Consider the following 27,965-nt stretch of genomic DNA (forward strand, 5'->3'; position numbering starts at 1 on the left):
TGAAGGAGACAAGATTTATATCAAATAAATACGGGGAAAATGAATAAACGATTCCGCCTTTAAAGATTACAATTTCATAAAAACTTCTTCCGATCCCAACGGACGTCTCGTATATATTTACACTAAGCGATTTAAATGTATTTAGTTCAATTTTCAATGTTAGAAGTTTTGATAAGGGCTACTATCTACGTATAGATCGAGCCATTGCGTTCCTCAGTAAAACCTTCAGTTTGAGTAGTTTTACGTTTTAAGTAACGACGTCAATACATCCACTCTCAAACGAATGCGTTATTCAATCTGAAAATCTTTACCATCTATTACAAAAAGGGCGATGGCAATTAAAGCTCTGTTCACACGGGCACTTCATAAACAACAATAGCTTTGTCTTCTCCGACGGAAACGATTTTGGATCCCGTGTTATTGTACGCTACACCCCAAACCTGAAATGAGAGATGGAAAATCATGAATGAGCAAAACATAGAAAGAAATGCGCCAGCCTTCCAACAGATTCCACTGAATCTCTAACTAGAGCGACGTTCTGAGTTTCTTTCCATACATAAGTAAACGTGTTCGCACTTCTTAGTTTGTTTTTTTTTCGTGTAATTTGGACATTTGGCGTGGTTTATCATATCCAAGGAAGCATTGGTAGGTGTTAAAGTGGTAGAGGGGGTAGAGCACTTGTTTACTGTTCAAAATCTTATAGAAATCTCAATTGTCTCAATCATTGTTTTTATTACCTAGTTTTATTGCACCAATTATCCAGTTTTTTTAAAACTTTTTACGTCTTATTTCAATTTTTTTTCAATCATTACTGTACACTCGGAAACTCGGAGTGATGTACCTTTTTATCTTTTTAATAAATGGAAGATAACTTTTAAAATATTGATATATGGCTCTGGTTCTTTAACTAATCGAGCACTCTTATGGCATTGATTTACCACACTTGTTTAGAAATCTCAATTGATTTACTGTTCAAAATCTTATGGAAATCTTGAATGAAGTTACCTGGTCTTTGTGCTCGTAGAAAGTATGTAAACATTGCCTGCTCCCTGCATCCCACACCTTCACGCTTTTATCACTTGATCTATAAACAAAATAGAAAATAAACCAATAAAAAGAATATTCCGCGGGGTAAGACGAGCACAATAAGATAAGAACAGCTACTTGTATCAACTTTTTGATTCTATGATATGATATAATCGTGAGCGCTATCAGAATCGTAAAAAGGCAAACAAAGGGTCTGGGTTTAAGTTTGAAAAACATCAATTTTGCCGTTATTTGGAGCATTTATGGTCATACGAAAGAGTAAAATGAGATATGCTATCGAGTAACAGCTTTTAAATGCCGGAAAAAATACGTAAATACGGACTTACGCGGAAACGAAATGTGTGTTATCAGGAGAAAACGCGACACTGGCTACAGAGGAGCCGTGTCCGGATAAAGTGCCCGCTAGATTAGCATGTTGCACGTCGTACATCTTCAAATGACCGTCATCCGAACCCGTGAGAAGAATCTGAGAATCAGGTGAGAATGTCAGAGAACGTATCGTCATTGCGTGTCCTGTAAGGAGAAGAAAGATTGTGTTCAAATTTTTTAATCCACCTGATTCGTGCAAGCTCGAAATTATGTACCGTCGTTTTGTATAAGATTCTCATTTCCGCACTAAGATTGTGTCATTCCATTTTATATCCATACAGGAGGGTGGACGAACATTTCCAGAGGGTATTCCGAGTAAACTTTTCAGGGGGTGTTTTTTCATTTTTCCAAGGGGATAAAGAGTTACTCTAAAATGTCCAGGGGGTAAAAGACTGATTTTAGTTCGTCCACCCTCATATAAAAAGAATCTTTCCAAGGGTATCTTTGCAAATTTTGCCATTTTCCAGGGAATACCGACACATTTTCAATAATCATTTCTTGCCTTGAAAAGGTTCGTCTACTCCCCTGTATGTTTTTTTAATGGAACAGCCCATTATTGTCATTTTTCTGGAATCTTTCCGCTATCTTTCTCGGGATAACCGGCATGAGATTGGAAAAGATTTGTTTCTAAAGGTACGGGAAATCTTGTGTTTACTCAAGAAATAGCCTCACGAAACAGCCTAACTTTCCGAAGCTCATTTCTCAAATACCCGAAGTACTGCTCTTTTTCCGCGCCCTAGAAAAGTAGCAAAGGAATCTTAGTGCGGAAATGGGAATTTTATACAAAAACGGCGGTATGATTGAATGACTTAAGAAATTGAAAAAGGTAGACGGGATAAGAGCGTAAGAGAGGCATATTAATCTCAGGCGTACTGTATTGTATCAAGTTATCCTTCAAGACTTCAAAAGCCTTTAGAATCCAAAAGAAACTCCGTTCTTTTCTCTGTCATCAACTCAATTGCCATTAACGTGAAATTAAATCTAAAACTATTTCTCATTTGTTATTTTGCTAACGCTGTACCAAAAAATGGGACGTATTCGAGTGGTAGAGCGCTTTCCTCCTGATCGGAGGGTGGCGAGTTCGAGCACAGCTCAAACTGACCAAGTAGCTGTATCACTTTTAGCATCGCTAATCATTAAAAGTGACGGTTTGGGCCACGGCAAGAACAGACCCTTACAGTATGATGGATGTAAGTTCGGAACCCAAACATAGCTGTGTCAACTCTAACATCGCTAATCATTAAACGTGATAGTCCGGGTCACGCCAAATACAGACCGTATCAGAAACCCAGACATCTTACTCACCTTCTAGCGTGTGAAGTAATTTCTTAGTGGTCATATCAAAGATGTTGACAATGCCATCCACAGCACCACATGCTACATATTTGCCATCCGGACTCTATAAAGAATATACCGTACTTAGCTGTAACAATCCAAAGAATTTCCTTAACAATCAAACGCGCCAAAACCGCAAATATTCGGAAAAATGCTGCGGTTTAGCCACTTTTTGTCATCTTAGCGTATTTGTTTGTTAATAAGGGAACTTTTGGAATGTTATAGGTAAGTAAGGTAAATGGAGACCTGGAAAACCCGAGGGAAAAGGGAAAAGAGAAAAGAGAAAAGAGAAAATTACAGTATGATTGGCCAACTTGCTTGTGTAAAAAATTAACTCGAACATTTAAGGTGTACCTGAAAAAACCGAGTTATGAAACTCGAAAATTTAAGGTGCACGGTAAATAATCGAGTTACACAACTCGAAAAATTAAGGAGCACCTTAAAAAACAGAGTTATGTAACTCGAAAATTTAAGGTGAACATAAAATGGCCGAGTTATGTAACTCGAAAATTTAATGTGCACCTAAAATGACCGAGTTAAGATTAACTCGGAAAATTAAAGTGCACCTAAAAAAACCGAGCTATGTAAGTTATATGAAGAAACTAATAACGTATTTCTTACATAAGCGATACTCATCGTAAATTTACTACGTGTGTCCAAGGTTTCCTCTTTCACTCCACTATCTACACCAATCAAATTCACTTTGCCAGTGTGGCTTCCAGTGGCTATGTATTTGGAATCCGGTGAGAATGTAACCGTCCATGAATCAACTGAAAATATAATGAAAGAAGAATCTTCCTAAAAAATCTATATCACCTAGCCTGGGAATCCAAGAAGACTTTTTCCACAGTCTAGTTTATGATATTTTTTGCTGCTTGTTTAACGCTTGGCGTAGGTAACGCGCCTACAGGGAGATATACAGGGAGATTTTTCCTTACAATGTAGGTTCAGTCAGATTGGCCAGATTTCGTGCGTCTTACTTAGCAAGAACCTTCCTGAAAAATCGGACTACATCACCCTATAAGGGCGGAAAATCAGAAAGATTTTTGAAGGCCTCTGTCACATATTTTGTACCACAGTGTATCTCACGTTTATCGCTTCGTAGTACACTCTGTGCGCATTGTCTGTTTGATAAATAGGCTATTCCAGAAGAAATTTGCACTCCCTATGTTGGGGAGATTCCCTTGGATTTTTTGCCAATTTTTCAGGACATTTTTTTCTCCCATTTCTTTGGACTACCCTGGATTTTCGACCTCGTGATACTGACCACTCTGGATTTTCAACCCGATTATACGGACAACCCTGGGTTTTATCATTCAAAAAACCACACCACCCTGGATTTTTTATTTTCCAGACCACCCTGGACGTCACACCTCCTCAACATAGGGGGTACAGTCTATTAATTTCCCATATGGAGACCTCTGTGATGAAGTTTGATTTTTAAATAGCAACACTTCTCTTATCGTCTTCCCTCTCTCACCAAATCTTCATCGCAGCGGTCGGTTTGAAAAATCTCAAATGAGAAAAGACAATGACAACAGAACAATGAATTTTGAAATAAGCTGTAGATACTGGGTTTGTGTACTGATAATCACATCTATGGTATCACCAGTCTGCATCATTGCTAAATATTAGAAAGAACTAGTAGCCAATTACGAAGCCTTAAGTTCTTACTGCGGGATGAGCTGCGATTTGGTTATTTTTCGTGAGTTGCGATCGACACTGAATTTTGGTGCGATTCTGGTGATTTGGGTCATGCTTGAGAGGCCCTAATTGTGCAATTTTAAAATATTGACTCTTTTGTTAGAATTTGATACTACTGTAGTGTGGGTTCAGACATTTTGCGTACCAGAGTCTATGAAGTTCATTTTATAAGAGTGTCATTCCTAAAATTAGGTCCCAATAGAAATCTGAAAAATGGTTCATTCGTGAAATTAATTCTCTGCAAAATTTCATCCTATTGAAATAATAAAGTTGGTAACGACAATTCAACCAAAGATACTTTTTGAATGGTGCAGTTATTTATATTACGGTATCAATGTAATCAATATTATGTACATGTTTAATTTGAAATAACACTTATGAAATGATTTATGTCAAGGTCTCTTCACATTTTATTGACCACTGTATACCGCTCACGTTTATCATTCGTTAAAGACAACGTACTCTCCAAAGATCGTGCCCATCTGACACACAACGTTGTGTTAACGTTCATCTAACGTTATATAGACGTTGTGAATAATAGAAAAATGTTGAAACAACGTTGTGTGCCAGCTGGGTTGCCATGGAATTCGGGTTAGGTGCAGGCAATACATTCTAGTGAAACATTTAGATTGCCAGCGAAGGGAGCTCACTATTTTTCCTTTTTTCGGGTTTTTACTTGAAATAATTGTTTTTAGAATGAGAAGAGTCAAGTGGGGAACTCATTTGAAAAGAAATTCTACTGAGGTAATTCTAAATTGGGAATGTATGAATTTTTTACCATTTCTAACAACAACACTCCAGAGGATTGAGTAATTTATCCAGTAGGGCAGAAAACTTCCAGTTTGCAGAGTATGGCAAGGCTGCACACGAGGAAAAATTCGGAAATACCAACTTCCACGCTGGAAGAGCCCACCTGATAAATTTTGGTCCAGACAAGGTGCATCTATACCTCGGAAATTCGTTCAAAAGGGCAAAAAATTGCTAAAATTAGCTGCACTTGAGGAGAAAATGAGCGGTACTATACACTTGGGGTTAAAAAACCGCCTGCACTTACACCTGGAAACCTCAAATTTTGCACCTGCACTCGACTTTTTCCGAGTTGTGCACTCTAGATCTCGAGCAAACGCACCACACTTTGCAAATTGGGAAACTTTTGGAAGAATTCTTCAATGGGGTAGCCAGTGGGTTGAATCAGAGGTACATGGAGGTATTTTGAGAGGTAACCAAGAAACATAAGAGGACCACCTATATTCTGATAGCTCCTTTTAGAGAGAAGTTGCGCGATATGAAACTAAGTTTTGGCCGATAAGGTAGCATATTTTTAACCTACACGTGACTTTTAAACCACAGAGGGATTTAGAAATGCCCAGAAAAAAAAAATTTTAATGTGATCCAAATTTGGGTTTAGAGAGTACCTCATACTGTGACAAATTCAATTTTTAATCATTTCAAAATTTTTTAATTTCATTGCAAATTAATTCAATAAAAAGCTTTGTAAAAATCTTTGCAAAAGAATCTTCGGACTTGCAGGGATAAACGGTTAATAGAAAAATGATAGAAAATTGAACTGAAAATTCCTTCCTGTTATTGCATGCACTTTTGCTTGAAATGATCATGTGTAGGAGGAAAAGAACCGGAAAATTTGTTTTGTGATAATTCTATCAATAAGTTCTTTAATTTAAAGATTTTGAATTCAAACTTAAAATAGATAGACAAAACAATAACGAAATCCAGCCATTTTTTCATTCCGTTCTTAGCAAGATTTCTATGTCACCATATCAAATTATTTTTCGAACCGCAAGCTTATGCAAGAACGCTATTTTGTCATGTTTGATAACGCTGGAAAGCCTTTTTCTGAGTTTAATTGAAGTCGAAAGAAAAATCTTACGGACAGCGGGTGTTATGAAGGATAGTGTATGATCCCACATAGGGCCACTCACATTTTTCCAAGACCCCACACTCCCCATACTTTTAGCTTCAGTCACAGAAAATCGTAATTTTTTCTAATCACACATTTGCAATTAAAATCTTGCGTTAACGGCCGAAAATTGATTGAATCTTCTCGTCTTGACACCATTTTTTTGTGTAAAAACATAAAAAAATAGACGATAAACCATGCGTAGCGAGAGCAGTCAACACCTGGAGGGGAGGGGGCACTTAGGGCAAATTGAGTGTGGGACATGCCACTGGTCAGTGTCCTCTTTTTAGGCTCTATAGATACTAATTTTCACGATTTGATTGATTTTCTTAGCGTCACTGCCTCTGACCCCCACCCCACCCCTTCGCGTCAATTTAACGTTAGTCGTAGGAAACATCGATATGTCGGGACGCACTGTAAATATTTATTTTATTCATGAATTTTGAATTGAGGCTGAAATTATTTTTCACTTCTTCAGCTTACAGTCTTGTTCACTTTTGTGATCTGTTAACTTAATTTTTGCTCATTTCTATTTTGGTCCTAATTAAGTTTTTAGTGTTTTAGCATTCCAAACGTCATTCTTGTATAACAAATAAAATTTCCTAAAAAGCACTCTAAATGAATGTGGTGGCATTTAGTGACAGCTACGGTTAGTATCTCTATATTTGAAATTTTTTTAAGTTCTCTCATAAATGACAAACATTTAGAAACAGTTAGAAACGTGAAAGCGGTCTGGATCATTTAATTTTTTTGTAATATTAAGTAAGGCCATAGTTAATCTTTCATAATTTATTTCAACCATGAAACTAAGTGAAAAAAGTTGTTAAAGAGGCTTTTTAGTACCAAAATGCATTTTTTCATTTGACTAGAGTTGAAGTCCTGGTAGGGAACTTTATTATTGAAGCATGTTTAACACCAAGTTAAGACACATTACAAATACAAGTCGTTACAATAAGAAATAAGCTTTTCTACACTTTTTGTTTTTAACAAAAAACGACTACAAATCTTTGAAGCCTTTGAATGTTCTTAACTTTTCGGGTTTAAATCCTAATAATTGTTCTTATCATGTTCTTATTTTCACCATTTTGTGAGTATTTCTGCCCATTTTCCTGCAGAGCCTTAAAATATTCTTAACTTGTTCTTAATATTTTGGTCATTGAAGCCTTATGTCTTGCCTTATAGTTTGTTCTTATAAAAAACGTGCACTGATAAACTGGACAAGGGCTATTAAGTATTTTTGTGCTGCTTCTCTGATGATGTGTAAATGAAGAAAGTCGTTAAAAAATAAATGAAGCCTTCCTATTGGTTATTTTTTGGACAAACAGTTTCATCAACAAACGAAAAGCTTCATTGATGGTGCTAAATACGTAACACTATGTATTACAATCAAAATTGAAACTTCTGTCATTAAAAAATATAATAATAACCCTAAAAACGAACTGTTTGTGTGGGTACAATTTTTTTAATAATAACATTGATGCTCAGAAAGAGGGGGAGAAAGAGGGGGAGAAAGTGACTACTTTGCAACATTAAAAAAGAACGACAAATTTCAAAAAGAATGATAAATTTCACAATTCACAACCCCGACCGAAAGTGACTCTTTCTGTATGAAAAATATAACCAAATAAAATGTAAAAATAGGGTACCAAACCCACAATGCCTGAAATTTTACCCTGAATTTATCAGAAGAAGATAAGAACAATTTCAGCTCAAAAGTGCCAAAAAAAATAATATATAAGTTCATCAAATCTCAAACGCAATATCTTAATTTATCTTTTTAAAAATGTAAATATAGATGTAAAGTAACACTCCTTTGTGCATATTTTTAGGTATACCTTACAACGGACATCTCTTTTTAAATCATTATTATAATAACCGGTAAAATCATGGAGTTATAAAGAAAAACAGGAGTTGAATGTGTCTGTAATTGGTCGTTAAAGTCTTTTGATTTCTTTTATAAAATGTATCAAAAGAAATTCTAAGCTCGCCCTATGAAATAAGACTTTTTAGTAGAACTCAAGTTTGCTCTGAACATTCTAATTATCAGTATTGAAGATTCTAGCCTTTTAATATACAAAAATTAAATAAAACTTCGTCCACGAAACAAGTTTATGTTCCATTTCGTTATCCGTTCAATTTTGTTTTGAAAAGATATTTTCTCAAGCCAGGAAATGAAAAGTTCTTTATAAGCACACTCAATTTGTAGACATAAAGTCGCTGGAGAATTTTGGAGGAAAGTATCACATAGGCTACATCATATCTTCCTTTGTTTCGAGTGTAAAACTCCTACTCTTCGGGATATGAGCACTGCTCTTGTTTTGAATATTGAAATTCTTCGGATAAATCGCATGCGCACTGAGGTTTTAATGAAACAATAGAGAGTTTCGAAACCTAAGCCGATCAGCTGTGTTTTAAACATTCTTTTATTGGAAATCTCTATTGATAAACATCTTTTGTGAAAGTTGTCTATTATGTTTAAACTTATTAATAAGCAATTCCCGGTGGGGGCTACTAGTGGCCACCTATAGCAGTGCCTATAGACCAAGAGTAAGGTCTAAAAGCCTGGAGCTGTTTATTGTGTAGTAAGTATCACAGAGTATCAAGCAATAGAGTTCACCTTAAAGAAAACATTGATCGAAAAATCTTATCATTTGAAGAAGGATTGCCAAGTTTAAACAGGCCTTTTTTTAGTCCAAATTTTTTCTTACACTGATGTCAGAAACAATGAATCTCGTCTCAACTAATTTTTAAAGCTTCAATGAGCCAATAAGATTTCACCAATGGATAAAAGAGCTCATTAAAAATGCACGATATATGAGATTATGAGCATGCAAACGTCGTAACTTTTTTAATCGTAGGGCGAGCTTGGTTACAATAGCATAAGTACTTCTCTTGCTTCTTTATACCTCCATGGTAAAAGACGCCTACTAAATTCGGATACAAACTAATAAAATAGTGGCCCGACAAGGCTCATTTTTAGGACTTTCCAAACAGAGAAAAAGAGAAGTTAGAAAAAGAATTGCATCAAAGAGTAAGAAAAAATGACGACAACATCACAAAATTTTACAACGGACTTTTTAACAAGCACTAATATCACAGCAAACTTTTGCACGGAAAGAAGACAGCGATTCGTTGGTATAAGTCAAGTGGGAGGGGTCGCAGGATTCAGTTTGATTATCACATTTGCATCAATTGGTATAATAGTCAACATTTGTCTCAATTTTCTTCTTTACATCACCAATCAACTGGAAAATCGTTCCTTTCGGTAAGTTCTCTGAATTTTCTTATTCTACCGTCTTGGTTTTATAAAGGGTGCGGTTAAAACTTTCAGCGACAGAGTTAGTTATTAAAGGTTTTATTTTGACGGAAAAGTCCGATTAAAAAAGAAAAACATTGAATATAGGTTTTATTATATACCTAGAGGCAAAAGCTAAACATGAGTTATGTAGTCAAACGATTCACATAGAAAACACTCCCATAATCGAACATAATCGAATGTTTTTCTTTTTTAATGATTCTCTTAATTACTTTGAGTCATAAAATTTGTTCATGAAATCGACAATAGATTTATTTTAATAAATTTCTTTGATAACAAGAGTGACAAAAAATCAAACTTTGAAAGCAAAATTTGAAAGAAAAAAAATTCTAGCGTGCAATACCGTGGTATATCAGGAATTATTCAATGACTGTTTTTGCCTACTAGTACAGGTATATAATAAAGGGTGTTATTGATCAAATTTCAGGTTGATATTCTACGCAACGATGGTCGAAATACTGATGAATATTTCCAGTTTCTGCAAATTACCTCAATTGGTCACTATCCCAGAAAATCTACCATGCGCTTACCTAATAGCAGAGCTTATACTTACGTCGTTCTCTGGGTATGGAACGCGGTACATGACGTGTGTTATAGCTGTCGACCGATACATGCGTATCAAGTATCTGCAGAATTACCAGGTCATATTCAGTACGTTTTGGTATCGAGTGACGTTAGGAAGTTACTTAATGTCTGTGTTTTGTATATGCTCCTTTCATCTTTTATCAAACTTGTCCAACCAACCGCAATGGATCCCAAGAGTAATCACACCGCTTAATTTTATCGCTCTGATCATCTTTCTGACTTTGTATATCAAGTCTTACATCAAATTAAAACAACATATGGAAGAAAGCCGTAATCTATCCACCACGAACCAAGATCTCGTCAAAATTACCAAATTCTACTTGATCTTCTACCTGATCAGTAATCTTCTGATTATGTGCACTTCTTTCGCAACGAGTCTCACCAAATCTCAAAATGAAAAACGGTTAAAACAAGACACAACTTTGGCGTTCCTTCTTGCAAACAGACTGAACAACATCTTAACCGGTATCGTAACATCTCTCTCGACGTTGATAATCAACAGAGCCACCAGAGCTAAACTTTCAACATACACCAACAACATTCGACGTCGTTTTCAACTGAATCAAGTTCTTCCTTTTGTCTAAAACACATGGCTTGGCAACAGCTTTTAGGTGCCTGCTAAGAATTCAGGTGACCCCTAAGATTTAGGTAACCCCTGGTTGGCAGATATTTTAGGTGACCCTAAGCCAATGACACGTCCAATTTTTTTCGAAAATCTTTTGTGTTACATGAAAGATATCTTTTTAAAACAATCATTTATTGCGAAATGGAATAAATGCAAATGGCCTAAAAAATACGAGATACGCTAAGTACTAAAGTTTCACGCGAAAAAAAATCTAGGTGACCCCTAGCATAACCATGTACCCACTAGCCACAAACTAAAATCAGGTACCAGTTGGTGTGCGACATTTTAGCCCTGTTTTAGTTATCAGACAGTTGCGAGTACAATACAGAAATAATTTACTCGTTCCGAATTTTATTGCATATTTTATGCAATATTATGCAAAAAAATCTCGGAACTCGTAAAATATTTTTTGTATTCTACTCGGAACTGTCTGATAACTATTACATATAGTATTCATTGAATATTTATTGATCAATGAAATTGCAGTGAATTGTAATTATTCTATAGTGAGTTTTGAGGATTTTACTTAGATGATATGTTTCGCTTTTTCCCCGCATACTATCATAATATAATGATTTCTTCCTTCTTACAGAATACTGGATAGGCAAAGCCCAAATATTGATGTAAATATGTAAATACTTTTAATTTCATGGTTGATCCCATTGACGTTCTTGCTTACGTTAATTTGTAATTTCCCGCCAAAGTGAAATTTCCATCGTTTGGAAATTCATCACCTTTTTCGACTTTCTTACTAGCTTCAAAGGCTTAAGTAAATGGAATACTATCCAATTAAAACTCGATTCAAGTTTCTATGACTTTTTTGAGACCTCTTTTTAAAGTTTCAGATTGATTTCCAGTGTTAAATTGATATCTTTCAGAATTGTTAGAATCTCAATCCAATCCATGAGAATCCTATGCTTTTGTTCGTGAAATTCTGGATGAATTACCCTCAGTCAAATTTCAAAATGTTTTAAATTTCCCTCATTGCACTCAGGAAATTTTAAAAAATTTCAAAATTGACCTCAGGAAATTTATCCCGAATTTCCCTCATAACCATGAGATTACTTGTACAAATTGTTCTTTAGCTCGAAAGGGTAGACCATAGGGTAGACCATAAGGTACACCATTGGGTACCCATGGTGCGGTACCACCTTTTAAAACAACCCAAAATTGTTCTTTTTTACGACGAAGTAAAAAATAATAAGCGATATATAATGAAAACGTTTTCATTTTTCATCGCTTATTTTTTTTCGCCCTTTCTCAAATAAAACAATAGATTTTTAATTCCAGACATCTGTCTGGATTTATTTTTTGCGACAAACAAATTCGCGATGAACTTATTTTCTCCAGTGGACACCCAGCTTTATCTTCATTCGAAAACAGAAAAACGACCCCAAAATATTTATGAGATTTGGTATATTCAGTCATTTTTCTACTAAAAGTCGTGATTGTTAAGTTTGTCTATTACGTCACTTTTAGTTGACCATAAAATTTGAGACGTATTTACATAGTGTGCACCCCCCAGAATAGTGGGGGGGGGGGGTTGGTGTTTTGGGTCGAAAAGTTCCAGGTGGGATTTTGGAATTTTCAGGTTTTAGGTGGGAGAAACAAGTTAAGGTGGGGATTAATTTCTTTATATGGGATTTTAGGTGTTTTGGTTAAAGTTAATGTTAGTTTTTTCTTATTTCCAATTTAATCATAATTTTTTCTTTTCTAAATTTTATATTCTATAAATAATTCTTTAATACTATACTAAACTTTTCTCCTTTTTATTATTATAAAATGTAAGAAATTTTGTTTCGTTCCTCGAAATAGTATATTTTTTCGTGGGGATAGCATTTTTAGCTGGGATCTGGGAGTTTGGATCGAGGGTAGGAATTTTAGGGTTAGGTGGGACCTGAATTTTTAGGTAGGACCTGGAACCCTCTTGCACACTATAATTTATCAAAAATGTCACATCTTCGAGACTACAAACTATAAAGTATAAATTTATAAACCCGTGGTTACTCATAGCAACGAGCAATTTACATAGCAATTTACAGTAGAGTTATACGTTTTTTTTATAAGAACAAACTATGTAAGAACATAAGGCTTCGATGGCCAAAATGTTAAGAACAAGTTAAGAACATTTTAAGGCTTTGCGGACCCTAAAACACCCATTTTCTTTTAGGAAAATAGACAAAAATACTCACAAACTAGTGAAAAGAAGAGCATGTTAAGAAAAAGTTAAGAACATCCGAAGGCTTTAAAAATTTTGGATGTTCTTATATAAAAAACGTGTACTTTTACTCAAACAACTTGTGTGGCTCCTTTCAGTTAATAAACCCTTATAGACCTGGTATCCGCTAGTTATCTTATAAAGCACTAGAGAGGCTGCTCTGTCTCTAGCTAAAGCAAAATCATGCACATTGCATGCATCTTTAATTAAAAGTGACATCCGAATTTATCTGACGCGAACCTTGAAATTTCGTCATTGCAGTGGCTTCTACTGTGGTCTATATCCTGTATATCCTACTTTATTAGTAAAGACCTCCTGGATATCCACTCTTAGAAATATATCTTCTCTTATAAAGATGCTTACCCCTGGATATCGTATTTTTTTACTTGAAAAGACACTCTACCCCTGGATATTTGCTCCCTTGTAGATATTTAGCCCCCTGGTATCAGTCGCAGGTATCTTATATAAAACGCTCGACACGCTTCTCCGTCCTAGCTGAAGTAAAAAGTAATGCGGCATCTTTGCTAAAATCTTTTACTGAAAAAAAGCCCATTTGGGCATAAACAAATCTGGATGCTAGCCGTATATATCAGAATCCTCAATCAACTATATCTTTTGACACAACAGGGAATGTATTCGAATTACCTCAGCTTTGATTCGGAAAACCAAAGCAGGTGGAGTTTGGTTTCGTTAAAAAACTCCTTATTACACGAATATTACTAGAAGTCATTTTATTAATACGGATTGAAAAATTTCGTGTTAATTTTATTTTATTTATTTATTTGTTCTTTATTTAACGTTGGTAATAAAAAATAGTTACAAGTACTAATTAAATCCAACATGACATTCGAATATTTACTATATAGTAAATAATATTTTAAAATTTAAAAATACTAGAATATAGAACAGAGTTTGCATGAACAATAGATTTTGGCCTTGATAATTTTTCTTTTAAATTCAGCCAAAGATTCAATAGTTTTGAATTCTAACGGTAGTCTATTCCAAGCTTGGCCAGCTCGGAAATTAAAGGAATTCAAGCAAACTGTGTTCCTGGGAAGTGGAAGTCTAATTTGAGCGCCTCTTCGAAGACGAGGACGTTCGTTGGAATTGTCGTCCCCGTTTTCATTTACATCTTCATCCGTATCTAAATGACTTTGGATGAATTCAAATTGGTACCAGCCTAATTTATTGCCGATTTTATTGACGCTTTTATAAACTTCCACAAGCATAAACTGGAGATTTTTAGTATGGATTGACTCACATTTAGCTTTCTTCAAAAGTTCATCATAGTTAAGATTGATAGAATTTTGCTTAGCCTTGAGGGCCCTACAATGAGTTTCGTTAAGAAGGTTGTGAGCCAATTTACTACAAAACATCCAGATGAGAGGACAATATCTAAAAGCAGATAAAATAAAACTATTAAATAATAAATCTGCTTGCTCTTGGTTTAAATATGCTCTAATTCTAAAAATAGTTTTGGTCTTCTGTGCAGCTTTTTTGCAGATGTCCTGTACGTGATTATAAAAAGTGAGGCCACTGTCGATAGTTACTCCAAGCAGTTTCACGCTCTCGGAAGACTCTAATGTAATATTTCCAACATTGAAAACTATATTTGCATTCTTTGTGCCTGGAAACAACACCTGAAACTTCTCTGGATTTGCAACAAGGGAGTTGTGTTTAAACCAAGCTAAAATGATTTCTAGGTCTAGAATTAAAGCTTCGAGGGCCTCATCTAGAGACGAAGCACTTTTGTGCAGAGTATCGTCATCAGCGAAGTTACAGAGGTCGTCTTCATTAACAAAGAAAAACAAATCATTGATAAAAACATTGAAAAGAATAGGTCCTAAAATAGATCCCTGAGGCACACCAAATAGCAAAGGTAGCCAATTACTGAACGATGAACCAACTCTGACCCTATGCTTTCTGTTTTTTAAATAACTTTGCATAAAAGCTAGGCTTCTACAATCCAATCCATATGCATAAAGTTTTGCGATCAGAAGATCATGAGGCAAACAGTCAAAGGCTTTAGACAGATCCATCAGAATTGCTCCAATCTTTTTTGATTTGGACAGTGAATTCTGCCATTTTCGTAACATATTTAGTAAAGCACTCTGCGTGCTATACTGTTTACGAAAACCACAGAGTCCGTTAGAGAAAAATGATTCAAAGAAGGTGTTGAGTTGATTTGAAATAAGTTTTTCAAAGATTTTAGCCAGAGATGGGAGGAGACTGACGGGCCTGTAATTATCCTTGTCATGTTTGCTGTTTTTCTTATGGACTGGAATTATATCAGCAAGCTTCAAGCTGTCAGGAAAGTTTTGAGATTGAAGAGAGTTATTGAAGCATGATGTCAAAGTTGGAGCACAAACAAATTTGGCTAACTTTATGATTTTAGTAGGAATGCTACCACTGACTGACTTGGATTCATTCAGATGATTTAAGGCTTTAAGCATATCTGAATTTGTCACAGGTGAGAGCTCAAATTTATCAACATCACGCCTTTTTTCAAGAATTTTGATTATACTTGGATGATCAGCAAATTTATTTATGGCGGAATTGACACTATCAGAGCCTTCACCTGTAACATTGTTCCAACTTGGAACGTCCAATCTGTCAGTAACAGTATTGTAATGATCGTTGAAAGTTTCAGCAATATCCAAGTCATTAGATAAAATACTTCCATTTTCAACGAGCTGAATTCTTTCCCCCGCAATATTGACCTTATTTGAGAACAAAGGTTTAAAGGTGTCCCAAAATCCCTTGGGAGATTGTTTTGGGTCATTTTTGAGGAAGAAAGATTTCTTAGCTTTCCTATTTTTATTAACAACAAAGTTTCTCTGACGATTATAACGAGCAACATCCTCAGGATTCTTTGTTTTATTAGCAGTGCGTTTAAGTTGGGAACGGAGCATAATAGCTTTCCTGAGATCCTTAGTTACATGTTGCTTATTATTAGCGCGGACAAACTTTGTTTTTTGAGGTGCATGCTCATCTAATAATGTAACAAAAATCTTATCAAATACACTATAATCAACAATATTTCTATTTTTAAGTTGACAATTTAGCTCGTTAAGAAATAAAACTGAGTCAAAATTTTTATAGTCTCTGTACTTCTTTTTCACAGGTGGTAATTTCTCAAATGTAGATTTCATCATAGTATGAATTAGCAAGTGATAATCACTAGAACCCGTTTCTAAAGCACCAGTGAATTGAAAAGAATGCTTCCTGTTCGTTAGAATCAAGTCAATACAAGTGCCATTTTTTGACTTGAAGCAGGTTTTTTGTTTGACCAAATTATAAAGGTTATGTGCATCCATGAAATTCTTAATTACTTGGTTATTGGGTTCTAAGTTAAAATCACCTACTACCATAAAATTGTCATAAGTTTGACTATAGAAATCTAATCCAGAAGACAAAGAAGAAAAAAATTGATCAATCTTTTCCTTAGTTTTATAAATAGTAGGGTTCCTATAAATCATAAAAATGCACCACTTAGTTTTCCTGAGATTGATTTCAAAGGGAATGACCTCCAAACCTTTGGGAAAAACAAAGGATGTTAGCTGATGGATTAAAATGTCAGATCTTGGATAGACTAAAAGACCACCACTGGTGTCAGTATAATCTAGCCTCAGAGGTGTCTTGTAACCAGGAAGAAGTAAAGTACTGGTTGTGTAAGATTCATCAAGCTTAGTTTCAGAAATTGCTAAAACATCTATGTTTTGTCCCAAAAAACTATGGAGATCTTTTAACTTATGTCGTGCAGAATTTATATTAATATACCCTATTGTTAGGTTTAAAGGAAATTTCAACTTTTGCTGTTTGAGATTATCAATACAGTCAGAATCGTCCTCCGATTCACTACTTAAACTTGGAGAAAACACGAATCAACATTTAGCCAAAAAAGATTTAAAATTCAGAGCTAAGGTTTTCAGACCCTTCGGATTCATGTGCAGCTTCTTCCTTGCTAAGCACGAATGATCGACATTACCATTTTCCACTAGACCAATGTTTCGTTCCGAGCAAAACTTTCTCAATTCTTTATTTTTCTCACCAACTTTAGTGAATCTGCCACCAACATCAGTTCTCAAACAAAGCTCAGAGAAACAAATTTGTGTTTCCGGACTAATTTCTCGAACTGTTTCAATAATGGTTTGAAGGTTATCCGTTGTGTCATTAATTCCTTTGGTTATGTCATTTGTCCCAACGTGTATGATGATTTTATTCGGCTTTTTCCGTGCGGTAGGTCGTACATAGTCTATCATATCTTTAGAGGTAGAACCAGAAAAACTTTTTACCACGGTACAAAAGTCTTTCGAAGACACGCCATCCCCATCCACTCCGTTCACAATACTGTCACCACAAATATACACCATTTCTCTCTTTTTCTGTTCAAGTTTTATATCATCAATAGCAGATCTCTTAGGAGGGTTGTTTTCATTAACTTTCTCTTTCTCTCTCTGAAAACCATTTACACTTGTATTAAGGCTATGATGATGACTAATTGATTTCCCATTAAGATTTTCTTTGTCATTTCTGATAGTAACTTTTTCGTTGTTAATAACATCCCTTTTTGCATCACACGTCGACTTAATAGGATGATGTGTAACATTTTCACAATTTTTGCGAAAAAAAGAAATGTTTTGATGAGTATTACAGCCTTGTAAAAGAGAGTCTATGAGATTATTCTTTCTACGAATTTCTTCTTCATAAAAAATGATTTGATTTTCCAAAATATTTATCATTTTATCCTTACATTTAATAATACCAGATGTATCCTCGTTCCCCTGCTGTGGTTTGGATCCTGAACTCTTCTTGATTTCATCACATATGAACGCTTTAAGATTGTCTGAAGCCTTTTTCACCTCAGATTCAACATACATTTGGTCAATAAAATCCATAGTGCTCTTAATGTCATCACTACAAGACTCATTCAATTCTCCTTCTTTCACAAGTTCAATGTGTGATTGATTCATAAGTTTATTTAAAATGATTTCCTCAAAGTTGATTTTCATGCGACCGTCTGCCATGATGCCACTCCTCCTGCATTAGTTTTAATAAAAACCACCTAAATTAAAACCAGTCATTGTGTCCTTGAAAAAGCAATAAAATTCGTGTTAATTTTTGGTGTGTTCTGGCGTGTTAATCTCAAGGCCGTTAAACACTTCCATACTTATATTCGTGTAATAAGGTATATATTTTAGGCATAGCGCAGCATGGTGTGAGACACTCTATCAGACAGATTGGAATGGACTTGCCAGACTACATAGAAAATAGTTTTAAAAGAAACAAAAACAAAAAAAAGTTATTATGAAATATTGATAACAGCAAAACAACAAACCTGGTCCGAGATCGATACTTTTGATTTGTTTTCCAACATCTAAATCCCATATTCGAATGTGACTATCTAAAGAACTTGAAGTTGCCACTAAAATTAATCACAAATGTTATTTGAAGTTAAAGAAATTTCACATAATTCAATGTATGTATTTAGTAAAATCTCCAAGCAAATTTAACAAAATCAATATGAAATTTTATTACAGTATCTTCAGGTCTCTTTAATCTTTGACCAAAATAAAGGGTAATTTCTTTCTAAATAAAAAACTTTAACGATACGTATCAATAGAACCTTCTTGGTCAAGATTGTACATACAACAAAAAAGGCCTGAAATAATAATTCAATCAGTTAATCTCTGTAGCCTGAACCTCTATAATAACTCGCATGTCTCCTTAACTCGAACAACTTAAATAGTCCCTTCAGTTAACATAACAATACCTTTATTAACCTTATACTCCATAACTCGAAATTTTAAAACTCCAAAACTCAAACAAACTTGTGTTCCCTGTGCATGTTCGAGTTATGTAGACTCAACTGTAATTACCTGCCAATACGAATACCAACTGTCTATGAATAACAAAAGAAAAAGATACAGTTTCCCGTTTTGTTGATATCGGTGGAGACGATCCCAAGCTGGTGACCTTCGTAACTAGCTTGCGGGACGATTGCTCCATCGTTCCTAGAAAATAAAATTCTAAGCTCAATTTTTGGGACCACCAAAATGTTCACCAATCTTTAGGGATTTTAGAATGTTTAAAGTCAAAATTTTGTAAAATATGGTGCAAAATTACAAGGAAACTTTTTTAAATAAAAATGTAATACATTTCTGTCTCTTATTAAAATAATACATGAAATACCTTGTTCGTAACTTTTAGGATCCACCTAAAATGTTTTTACTAAGGGACACCAAAACTCATAGGGATAATCTATAATTACACCTAGAGCAGTTTATGTTAGCTTTTTTTTCGTGTAACCAGGGCTCTGTTGTTCAAAAGTGGATTAGCGCAGGATTAGCCCTGGGCCTAGACTGGAGTCGTTTATAATGCATGTAATACTAATAATAAACACAAATAATGATACGGGATTTAGTTTGTATAAACGACTGGAAGAATCCGGTGTTCCAGCCTTATAGATACCGGGCCTAGCTACGCAGAAACTTCCGTAGCGAGAAAACAATTTATTAAGCAACAACAAACTCTCAAAATAAAATCAACTCAAATGAAACATTTTTAACACACAAATCCACACACATTTCATTTTAAAGAATTTTTTTTGAGCGGGAAAAAATTTTAATTGCGATATTGACACTTTTTTTTTGTTTAGAGTTAGTGCACAAAGGTTTCTAGACGACTAAAATTTACTTTTTTGCTTTATTTCTAATATGTCTTAATTAGTCGTCTAGCTTGCTAGACTACCCTGGGCCTGGTTGTGGAAAAAGTGGATTAGCGGCAGATTAGCTTAATTTTCGATTAAATCTCAATCATCGCCGATTAGCGCAGAACACAGGAAAAATGTTCGAATTCCATGGCTGGAAAAATACTATTTTCAGGTGGGAATTTATTTTCACCCTGGAATTTTTTCCTTGATTTTCTAAGAAGGCTGGAATTTTATAAAACCGTTGTGAAAATTGTTCTTTTCCAGCCTTCCAACACAAAAACTCTTGTCTGGAATTTCATAATTTTCCAGGTGGAAATTTTCCAGGCTGGAAAACATTAAAATTCAGGTGTGATTATTTTGCCATTATTTTCAAAAAAAATAGTGACTTGGAAAATCCACCCCTAATTTGATTACTTTCCAGGGTGGTAAATTTCTGGGTTGGAAAACAGCCAAATTCAGGTCTGATTTTTCTTGCCATTATTTCCCAGGCCTGGGATTTCTCGGATTGTAAAATGATGGGATTTATTTTCCAAAATCAAAGATTAGAAAACCCACCCCGAAAATGGGCAATTCCCAGGCCTGGGATTTCTCGGGATGTAAAATGTACGCATGCGCAAAGTTAAAACAATAAGTGATTTTTCAGTCAAAAGTGTTCGAGTCGTATGTAAACCAAACCATTATAAGGGTGTATTCGATCAGTGTGTAACACAACGCTAAAGGTGAGGCGTCCCGCAAGGGCGGCCTCATTCGTTCGCAATGGACTTGCGTCACAAGGGCTCAGTGGATCGGTGAGACGGGTTTGAGGTCATTAAGTTGGCTCTCTAGGGCCCTCTAGTGCAGCTCCACTGTTGTTACAAAAGTGCCGGGATTCTCAAAGTAGCGCAAGTACATGTCAGAACGAATGAGAGCTATCGAACCAATGCTCACAGAATGATCAAATACATTTAACAATTTATTAAACATAATTCATTTTCGGCATGTTCGCCCCCGAATATGTAAATATCCAACCTGGAATCACGTCATTTTCACCCCTGAATAAGTAAATTTCCAACCTGGAAAAATGCTTTCCACCCTGAAAATAAGCTCTTTTCAAACCTGAAAATACTGTTTTATGAATTATATCGAGGCTGGAAAATTATTTTCTCTGGTGTGAATAAAGCACTTTTCCTACCCTGGAAAAAGTCATTTTTCCAAGGCTGGAAGAGGCGTCAACATTCCAGGGCTGGACCAGCCCTGGAATTTAGCAATTTTCCAGGTGGGAAAGAGGTCAATTTCCAACCCTGGAATTCGATAGTTTTTTCATGTGGAACCGTCAGTTGTTCGAGAAAAATAGTCTTAAATCTGGATTAAATCCCAATTAAATCGGCCAAATTTTAATCCTGCTCTGACCCAGGATTGGCGAAGATTAAGATGCTTTTTCCTGCAAAAAAAGTGAAGTCGCTGCATTAAACGTCTAAATAGTTAACTAAAAACTCACAAACCGGTAAAAGCTCACAAAAAAGAAAAATGTAATTTATTTTACCATTTCCAACATTTGAGGACATCATCTAAACCACCAGTGATAATATTATCAGTGTTGTCTGTTTCGTTTGTTCGCCATGCTACTGCCCAGATACCATCTTCATGAGCTTAGCAACAAAAAAATAATAAAAAAACTTTCATGTCTAGGAGTAATAAAAGATGGAGAGTTGAATAATTAAAACTAACCAAGCATGAAATTCTTAATTTTGAATCGAAAGGACATTAAATTACTTATAAAATTTGTAAACAGATTGTATGAAGCGTTATACAAAATCATTAAAAATGTGACAGAAAAAGTTTTTTTTTAGTTTTTTAATTTTTGTTCTTGTGCATTAATTTGATAAAAAGGGTAGCTTATTTCTGAAACACCCAGTAGGTGACTTTGATTTTTAATTTGAAAGATCAGTTGAATAATTCTAAAAACATTAAATTAAACATAAAAACATAAAAACAAAAAATTCTAGTAAATGAAGATTTAAAAATGAAAAAGAAAAATGAACTTTTTATCCTGTAATGCTAGAAACTCGACATTGTTGGTACAGAGTTACTTTTTTCATTTTCATTTACTAGAATTATTTTATTTATTTTTGTCTGAAATTAAAGTGCACTGAGTTATCTTTTTAATGGTATATTATATGTAAAGAACGAAGCATTTGTTGAAAAGGTGCAAGTAAAACAAAGATTAGTGCACACTTAAAGTGAATGGAAGTATGTTTTAATTTTTGAGGAAAATAAATTATGATAATTGACCTTTGTTAAAATTAATGGTTACTCTTTTCAAGAAACAACAGTTATATACATATTTCATGAAAATAATAATGAAAAAAAGGATACAAACGTTACATACCATCCTCAAGTTTATTGGACACTGCATACTAAAATAAAATAAAAAGGAAGAGATTAAAATTAATTTTTTGAAGGATTTTACCTTGGCAAAGCATTTGACAAAGTTAATCATGCAATTTTGTTACATAAAAAGTTTTAGCTTTGGAATCAAAGGAGAGCTATTATGGTGGATTGAGTCGTTTTTGAAAAACTGTACTAGACAGAAAGACAAATCTGTTGGTGTAAACAGCTTCAAATCTCAAAGTACCCCATCAGGAGTATCTTAATGAACAGTTTTTGGACCAATTCTGTTTCTTTTGATGATTTCTGCTATTGATGAAAATATTAGGCATTCTATCCTTTGCTAATGACAAGAGAATCCTTAATGAGTAATAATTAACACATCATCGTTCACATGACTAAAGGTTAAATCTCAAAATTAGTACCTTACAAAATTTAAAGTTTTACTGTGGTGGTCATCTTTGAGATTGAGATTCACCTTATAACAAGTAGAGCATCAATATTTTAAAAACCAATCTCAAAGGCAAAACAGAATTGCAAGATTTCCAATTTTCCAAGACCTTTCTTTAGCAATGTGGACGACGACACTAGAAGACATTCAAATTACAACATGATCTCAACAAAGTTTATGAATGAATTGAGAACAATAACATGAATCTGAATTTATGTAAATTTGAACAGTTGAAATACAGTAATTGAATCAAAAAGCCTAATAGCTTATTTTACTAACAACAAAATTGTATATAATTGAAAACAAAACTCTGTCAAGGAGTGTGGATGGAGTAGAATCCGCTGCTTTGGTCACCAAACACCAAACACCATCCAACAAATCAAAAAAAATTGAATCTGTACAAAAGAACTTTCTGAATAACATCAAAGGCATAGTATTTTTGATTATCGGGAGCAACTTAAAATTTTGAAAATATATATATTCAGACAAAAAAAGCTATCGGAAATCCAGTCAAATTTCCAGTCCATTTTTTATCTGAACTCTTCAAAATTTCATAGAATTTGTCAAAATTTTCGATTGTCAAATGCAAAAGAATCTCAATCGAATGTCAAAATTCTAGGTAATATATATTCCATTGGTTTGATTGTATTTGATTGCTGTATGCTCTAAAGAGGTTAATAAGTTCCCATTGTCATCGTCAATCCAATCAGCTGACCAAAATCTTGACAAGGAATAGATAAGCTTTTCATATAGCAAAACAGAACTACCATAGCATTTACCAAAAAATTATATTAAAGATCAAATTTCAGCCATTTTTGTTTTTGCTGGTGCTTCGTGGAAACTTATCTTGTCCATGTGTACACATTCCCATATGTTCCTGATGTACTTGACAACTGGTTGTCAAACTGGGATAAGACTGGGTACTGCAATAAAAAGTTATGCAAGGAAAACCATCATTTCCACCTCAAAAGGTGACTTTCTTTGCTAATAACTTTTGACAGCTTTTGATAGAATTATTCCCCTAATTTCCCCTTTTCGGTAGGTCTTCCTCTATCTTATGTGCTTCAGAAAAACAAAAACATTGCCCTAAAAACTTAGCCTCATGAAGCCCCAGCTAATACAACCCGCTGGTTGAATCTTTGTATTCTTATCCTATAAATATAACGGAACAACCATATTTATGGAAATTACTGTCACATAACTTGATACAAATTGCGCGTTTTCATTGGATGTTGGAAATTTATTTATCACGTGACAAGAAAAAAAATGATGGAAGGACGTTTTTTCAATGTATATGGATTATGGAAAGAATTCAGTTGATTTAAAGGTTATAATTATTTCTTTTTTTTTAACCATGTGTACTAACTAAAAGATTCTACAATGTTTGGGTAACTCAAATTTCTAAAGTTTTTCTATTTATCATGGAAAAATGAGCTATACAGGTTTTTTCTACGAGAATTTTCATCTTCAACCTTTATTTAAAGATTGGATATTTAATCAATTATCTTGTTTTTTTTCAGGGTTTATTCTAGAACTATTTGGGAGTAGAGAGCTTTTCACAGATGTTAAAAAAATTTCGAATTCTTTAGATATAGTCAAAAGTTTAGACATTGGTGAAAACTTATTACTTCGATCGAACATTGACACACGCTCATTGCAAATCAGACATGCGTGATAAACTCTATAACAAGCAAGGCAGCAAGGGGTCCAGTGAAGAGCCTCTCAAAAACAGCAGTGGCAATCAGCTAAAACTCAATTTCTAGATTGAAAAATGGCCAGTGGGCAAAGTGCTTGGAATTTTGCTTGGATCTGGCAGTTGACGGGAGATGTTTTGGCGAACGCGACACTCTTTTGAATAACTAATTACTCCACATGCATTACTTTCCCTCAGCCAATAAAAACATGATAAATTATCTTGTCTCCAGGTAACTGCTGTGGAGAAATTTGTTATTCAAAAGACCATGGCGTTCACAAAACAACTACCGTCAACTGCTCTAACTTTGGACTATCTGACAAAACATGGGACAGCAATTCGGCCACCATTTCATTTCATCAAACAAACCTCCAAAAGTCATTTGATTTGAGTTAATGAGCAGGGTACTGTCAACTGCTCTAACTTGGAACGATTGGTTGAAACATGGGATTGTTGATATCTGGCCTGTATTTTCACTTACTGTTAAATCTCTTTGACAACAAATTTGTTTTGATAGCTCCACCAAGTTTATCAATCATACTTTCTGTCATAATATGTCACAATAACTTTCACTGATAGCGCGCGCTTTTAAACTTTTTGTTTTCATTCAGAATGACTGGACGCTGATTGGAGAATTAGAGAACGCCCGTAGCCTAACCGCCTATTGCCCAATGGGATTAACAAATAACGAGTGTGCGCGTGAGTGACGTCAAACCCTCCATTGTTTTGCCACTAATTTGGTCTTCTTCGTTCTAGACACTCGCGTGTGTTCCACGGAACGAAGAAGAACAAATTACTTGAAAAAGTATCCAAGGGTTTGTTGTTGAAAGATTATGTGCATGGAATTGAAAAGTACCGTGAAGTAGGGTAACTTGCATCAGTGGAGGGAAACTTGCATAGCCATCAAATGAATGACCAATCAAAGCAGCAAAATTTCAAACAAATGAATGACCAATCAAAGCAGCAAAATTTCAAACAAATGAACTACGCAGCCCTGCTTGCAGCTCTACTCTATCACTTTTGTTTTGATTTTACTTTGTATTTTTATGACCAGACAGGTCATTCAAATGAGGGCTATGCATGTTTGCCTCCACTGATGCAAGTTACCTAACCTCACGGTAGCATTTATCAACATGTAGTACAGTTAGGGAAACCATCCAGGAGCATAACAAAAACTAAATCATAAGCCAACAAAAACTAAATGACACTTGTAAACTTAAGTTTCTTACCATTTTCCATCGAAAACAACCAAAAACATTGCTACTTCCCAAAGCCGGAGACCAAAAGAATTTATCTTCCAAGATTATGGCTCCCTTTTGAATCTATTTTAAAGGCCATCTAAAATGGTGGTAAAGAGTTGTGGAAAGACATAGGCGCCCGCTGCTTCCAGGGGTGGTAACGCCAAAACGCCCAAAATGATTTTCCAACAGAAGGCAAGTTAGTTGCCTTGCCAGTTATGTCATGCACTCCACCGCAGCGCACAACGAACAGTGTTACAGTGAATATCATTAATTATAAGAATATCTTATGTGCTTAACTTCAGTAAACTTCAAGAGTGCTTCATTGGAGATGAAGAAGGTGAGAAGAAGATAAAAAATGCGCTGGATAATTTTCATTGTAACAGTTTTTTCAATCATTCAGTTAGGGAAGCCATCTAGGATCCTGCCATTCTATTAGCCTAACAAAAACTAAATGACACTTGTAAACTTAAGTTTTTTCTATTTTCTATCGAAAACAATCAAAAACATTACTACTTCCCAAAGTCTGAGACCAAAGCAAATGATCTTCCTTGATGAGGGCGCCCTTTTGAATTATTGTTAACTCATTTAAAATGGTGGTGAAGAATAGAACAGAGTTGCGGAATGATAAACACGCCCGCTGCTTCAAGGGTGGTAACGCCAAAACGCCAAATATGATCAGCCAACAGAGGGTGAGTTTTTTGCTGCGTGAGTTACGTCATGCACTCCACTGTGGCGAAGGCGCGAGGGGCCTTTCACAATTATAAGAATATCTTATGTGCTTAATTCTATTTAACTTTGAGAGCTTCATGGAAGATGAAGAAGTAAAAATATAAAAAATGTGCCGGTTAATTTTATTTAAAATAGGTGCGTTCTATCATTGTTAGTTGAAAGTTGGAGAAATTTCTACCGGCCTGCCTTATACCCTTATAGCCAGACGATGTCAATCGAACGAATCGAACGCCGAATCAATTGAACGCGATTGAACACAATCGAATAATTCCAATTCGATTGACGAACGCAATCGAATTGCAATCGAATATTACCCATGACTTGCCGTTCGATTGCTTCAATTACGTTCGATTGTATTAGATTGCGTTCGATGGTATTCGATTTATGTTCGACTGATTCAATAGTACTAGATTTTATTCACTTTTGTACGGGACTTAAGCGCTTGGCCGCCCACGCTATAAAAAGCTCTGATGGGGTAATCCAATTTAATTTAATCGCAATCAAACTCATCGAACATAATCGTAACCGAACGAAATCGAATGTAAAAATTGACCTCGTAATTGACAATCAATCGAACCAATTGAATACACGTTTTTTTTTTATAAGGAACACGTTTATAAGGAACTCGATGCTGAAAATGGTTCAAAAAATAAGGAATTGTTAAGGAACTGCTCAGGCTGAGAATAAGTGGATTTGAAAATAATGTACCTTATTGGGACTAATTTGACCAAATTTTGATCTTTCAAGGGGCAAAAAGTTCAAAATTTCCTATGTAGTACCGTGAAAAAGGGTAACTTGCATCAGTGGAGGCTAACATGCATAGCCCTCAAATGAATGACCTGGCTGATCATTAAAATACAACTACGCAGCTCCGCTCGCAGCTCTACTCTACCATTTTTGTTTTGATTTATTTTTGTATTTTAATGACCAGCTGGGTCTTTCATTTGAGGGCTATGCATGTTAGCCTCCAATGATGCAAGTTACCCTTTTTCACGGTAAGGAACTCGATAAGGAACTTTGAGACTGAAATTCTCTGTAAAAATAAGGAACTCCAGGCTCAGAGCAAAGTTAAGGTTCCTTATAAAAAAAAACGTGTATAGTCAACTATCAATCAAACCAATCTAACCTTACTCGAACGCAATCGATCGAACACAATTGAATATTACCCAGGATTCGGCCGTTCGATTAAGATTCGATTACGTTCGACAATCGAATTGCAATTATTCGATCGCGTTCGATTACGTTCGATTGATTCGATTGCGATTTTTGTTCGAAGTTGTTCGATTGACACCGTCTGGTTATAGTTATACACAATACGGGCTAGTTTAATGAGTGTGTTGTTATGATTCTTTTTGATTGTGGCCGCAGACAGTAACTCGCCAAATATAGTAGTAAAAAAATGGAGAGATAAAGGTAAATAAATTACTTACCATATCTGGAAATTGATGTTTACAAAGAAGATGCTGCAAACTTGAACTTTTTGAAACTTTTTTGATCACGTTTCGCGGCTTATGGTACCATCTTTGTTTACATACTAGGTGGTAAAGAGAAGATAGAGAGTCCTCGGAACCATGCCAAGTACGATTTAGATCAGTTCCAAGAATTCATTTGATGATGTAAATAGGGCCTTAATCCATTTTAAACAAAAGGGCAAT

The 27,965-nt window shown here is 35.0% G+C and overlaps 2 protein-coding genes across 2 annotated transcripts; one reads left to right on the top strand and one right to left on the bottom strand.

Moving 5' to 3' along the window:
- Positions 1-66: 66 nt before the first annotated feature.
- Positions 67-27,900, bottom strand: LOC136800089 (superkiller complex protein 8-like). The gene is made up of 10 exons (XM_067056703.1): positions 27,741-27,900; positions 22,198-22,225; positions 21,352-21,457; positions 19,046-19,131; positions 18,456-18,542; positions 3,373-3,521; positions 2,722-2,815; positions 1,374-1,560; positions 1,006-1,084; positions 67-440 (listed from the first exon to the last, which is right to left on the bottom strand). The coding sequence occupies exons 1-10, from the start codon at positions 27,741-27,743 to the stop codon at positions 351-353; spliced, it is 909 nt and encodes a 302-aa protein (XP_066912804.1). The 5' UTR covers positions 27,744-27,900; the 3' UTR covers positions 67-350.
- LOC136799239 (uncharacterized) lies at positions 9,329-11,052 on the top strand. Its single transcript, XM_067055931.1, has 2 exons — positions 9,329-9,638; positions 10,117-11,052. Exons 1-2 carry the CDS (start codon positions 9,415-9,417, stop codon positions 10,856-10,858), a joined length of 966 nt encoding a protein of 321 aa, XP_066912032.1. The 5' UTR covers positions 9,329-9,414; the 3' UTR covers positions 10,859-11,052.
- Positions 27,901-27,965: the final 65 nt, after the last annotated feature.

This window comes from Clytia hemisphaerica, unplaced genomic scaffold (genome assembly GCF_902728285.1).
Source record: "Clytia hemisphaerica strain Z4C2 unplaced genomic scaffold, Clytia hemisphaerica genome assembly, whole genome shotgun sequence".
Lineage (NCBI taxonomy): Eukaryota > Metazoa > Cnidaria > Hydrozoa > Leptothecata > Clytiidae > Clytia > Clytia hemisphaerica.

Excerpts from the sequence above, each read along its gene's own strand:
- LOC136799239 (XM_067055931.1), top strand. The coding sequence starts at position 9,415 with ATGACGACAACATCACAAAATTTTACAACGGACTTTTTAACAAGCACT. Across the intron at positions 9,639-10,116 it reads CTGGAAAATCGTTCCTTTCG|GTTGATATTCTACGCAACGA; the intron begins GTAAGTTCTCTG and ends ATCAAATTTCAG.
- LOC136800089 (XM_067056703.1), bottom strand. Across the intron at positions 18,543-19,045 it reads TATCAACAAAACGGGAAACT|TGGCAACTTCAAGTTCTTTA; the intron begins GTATCTTTTTCT and ends GATTAATTTTAG. Across the intron at positions 1,085-1,373 it reads AACACACATTTCGTTTCCGC|ATCAAGTGATAAAAGCGTGA; the intron begins GTAAGTCCGTAT and ends TTTTGTTTATAG.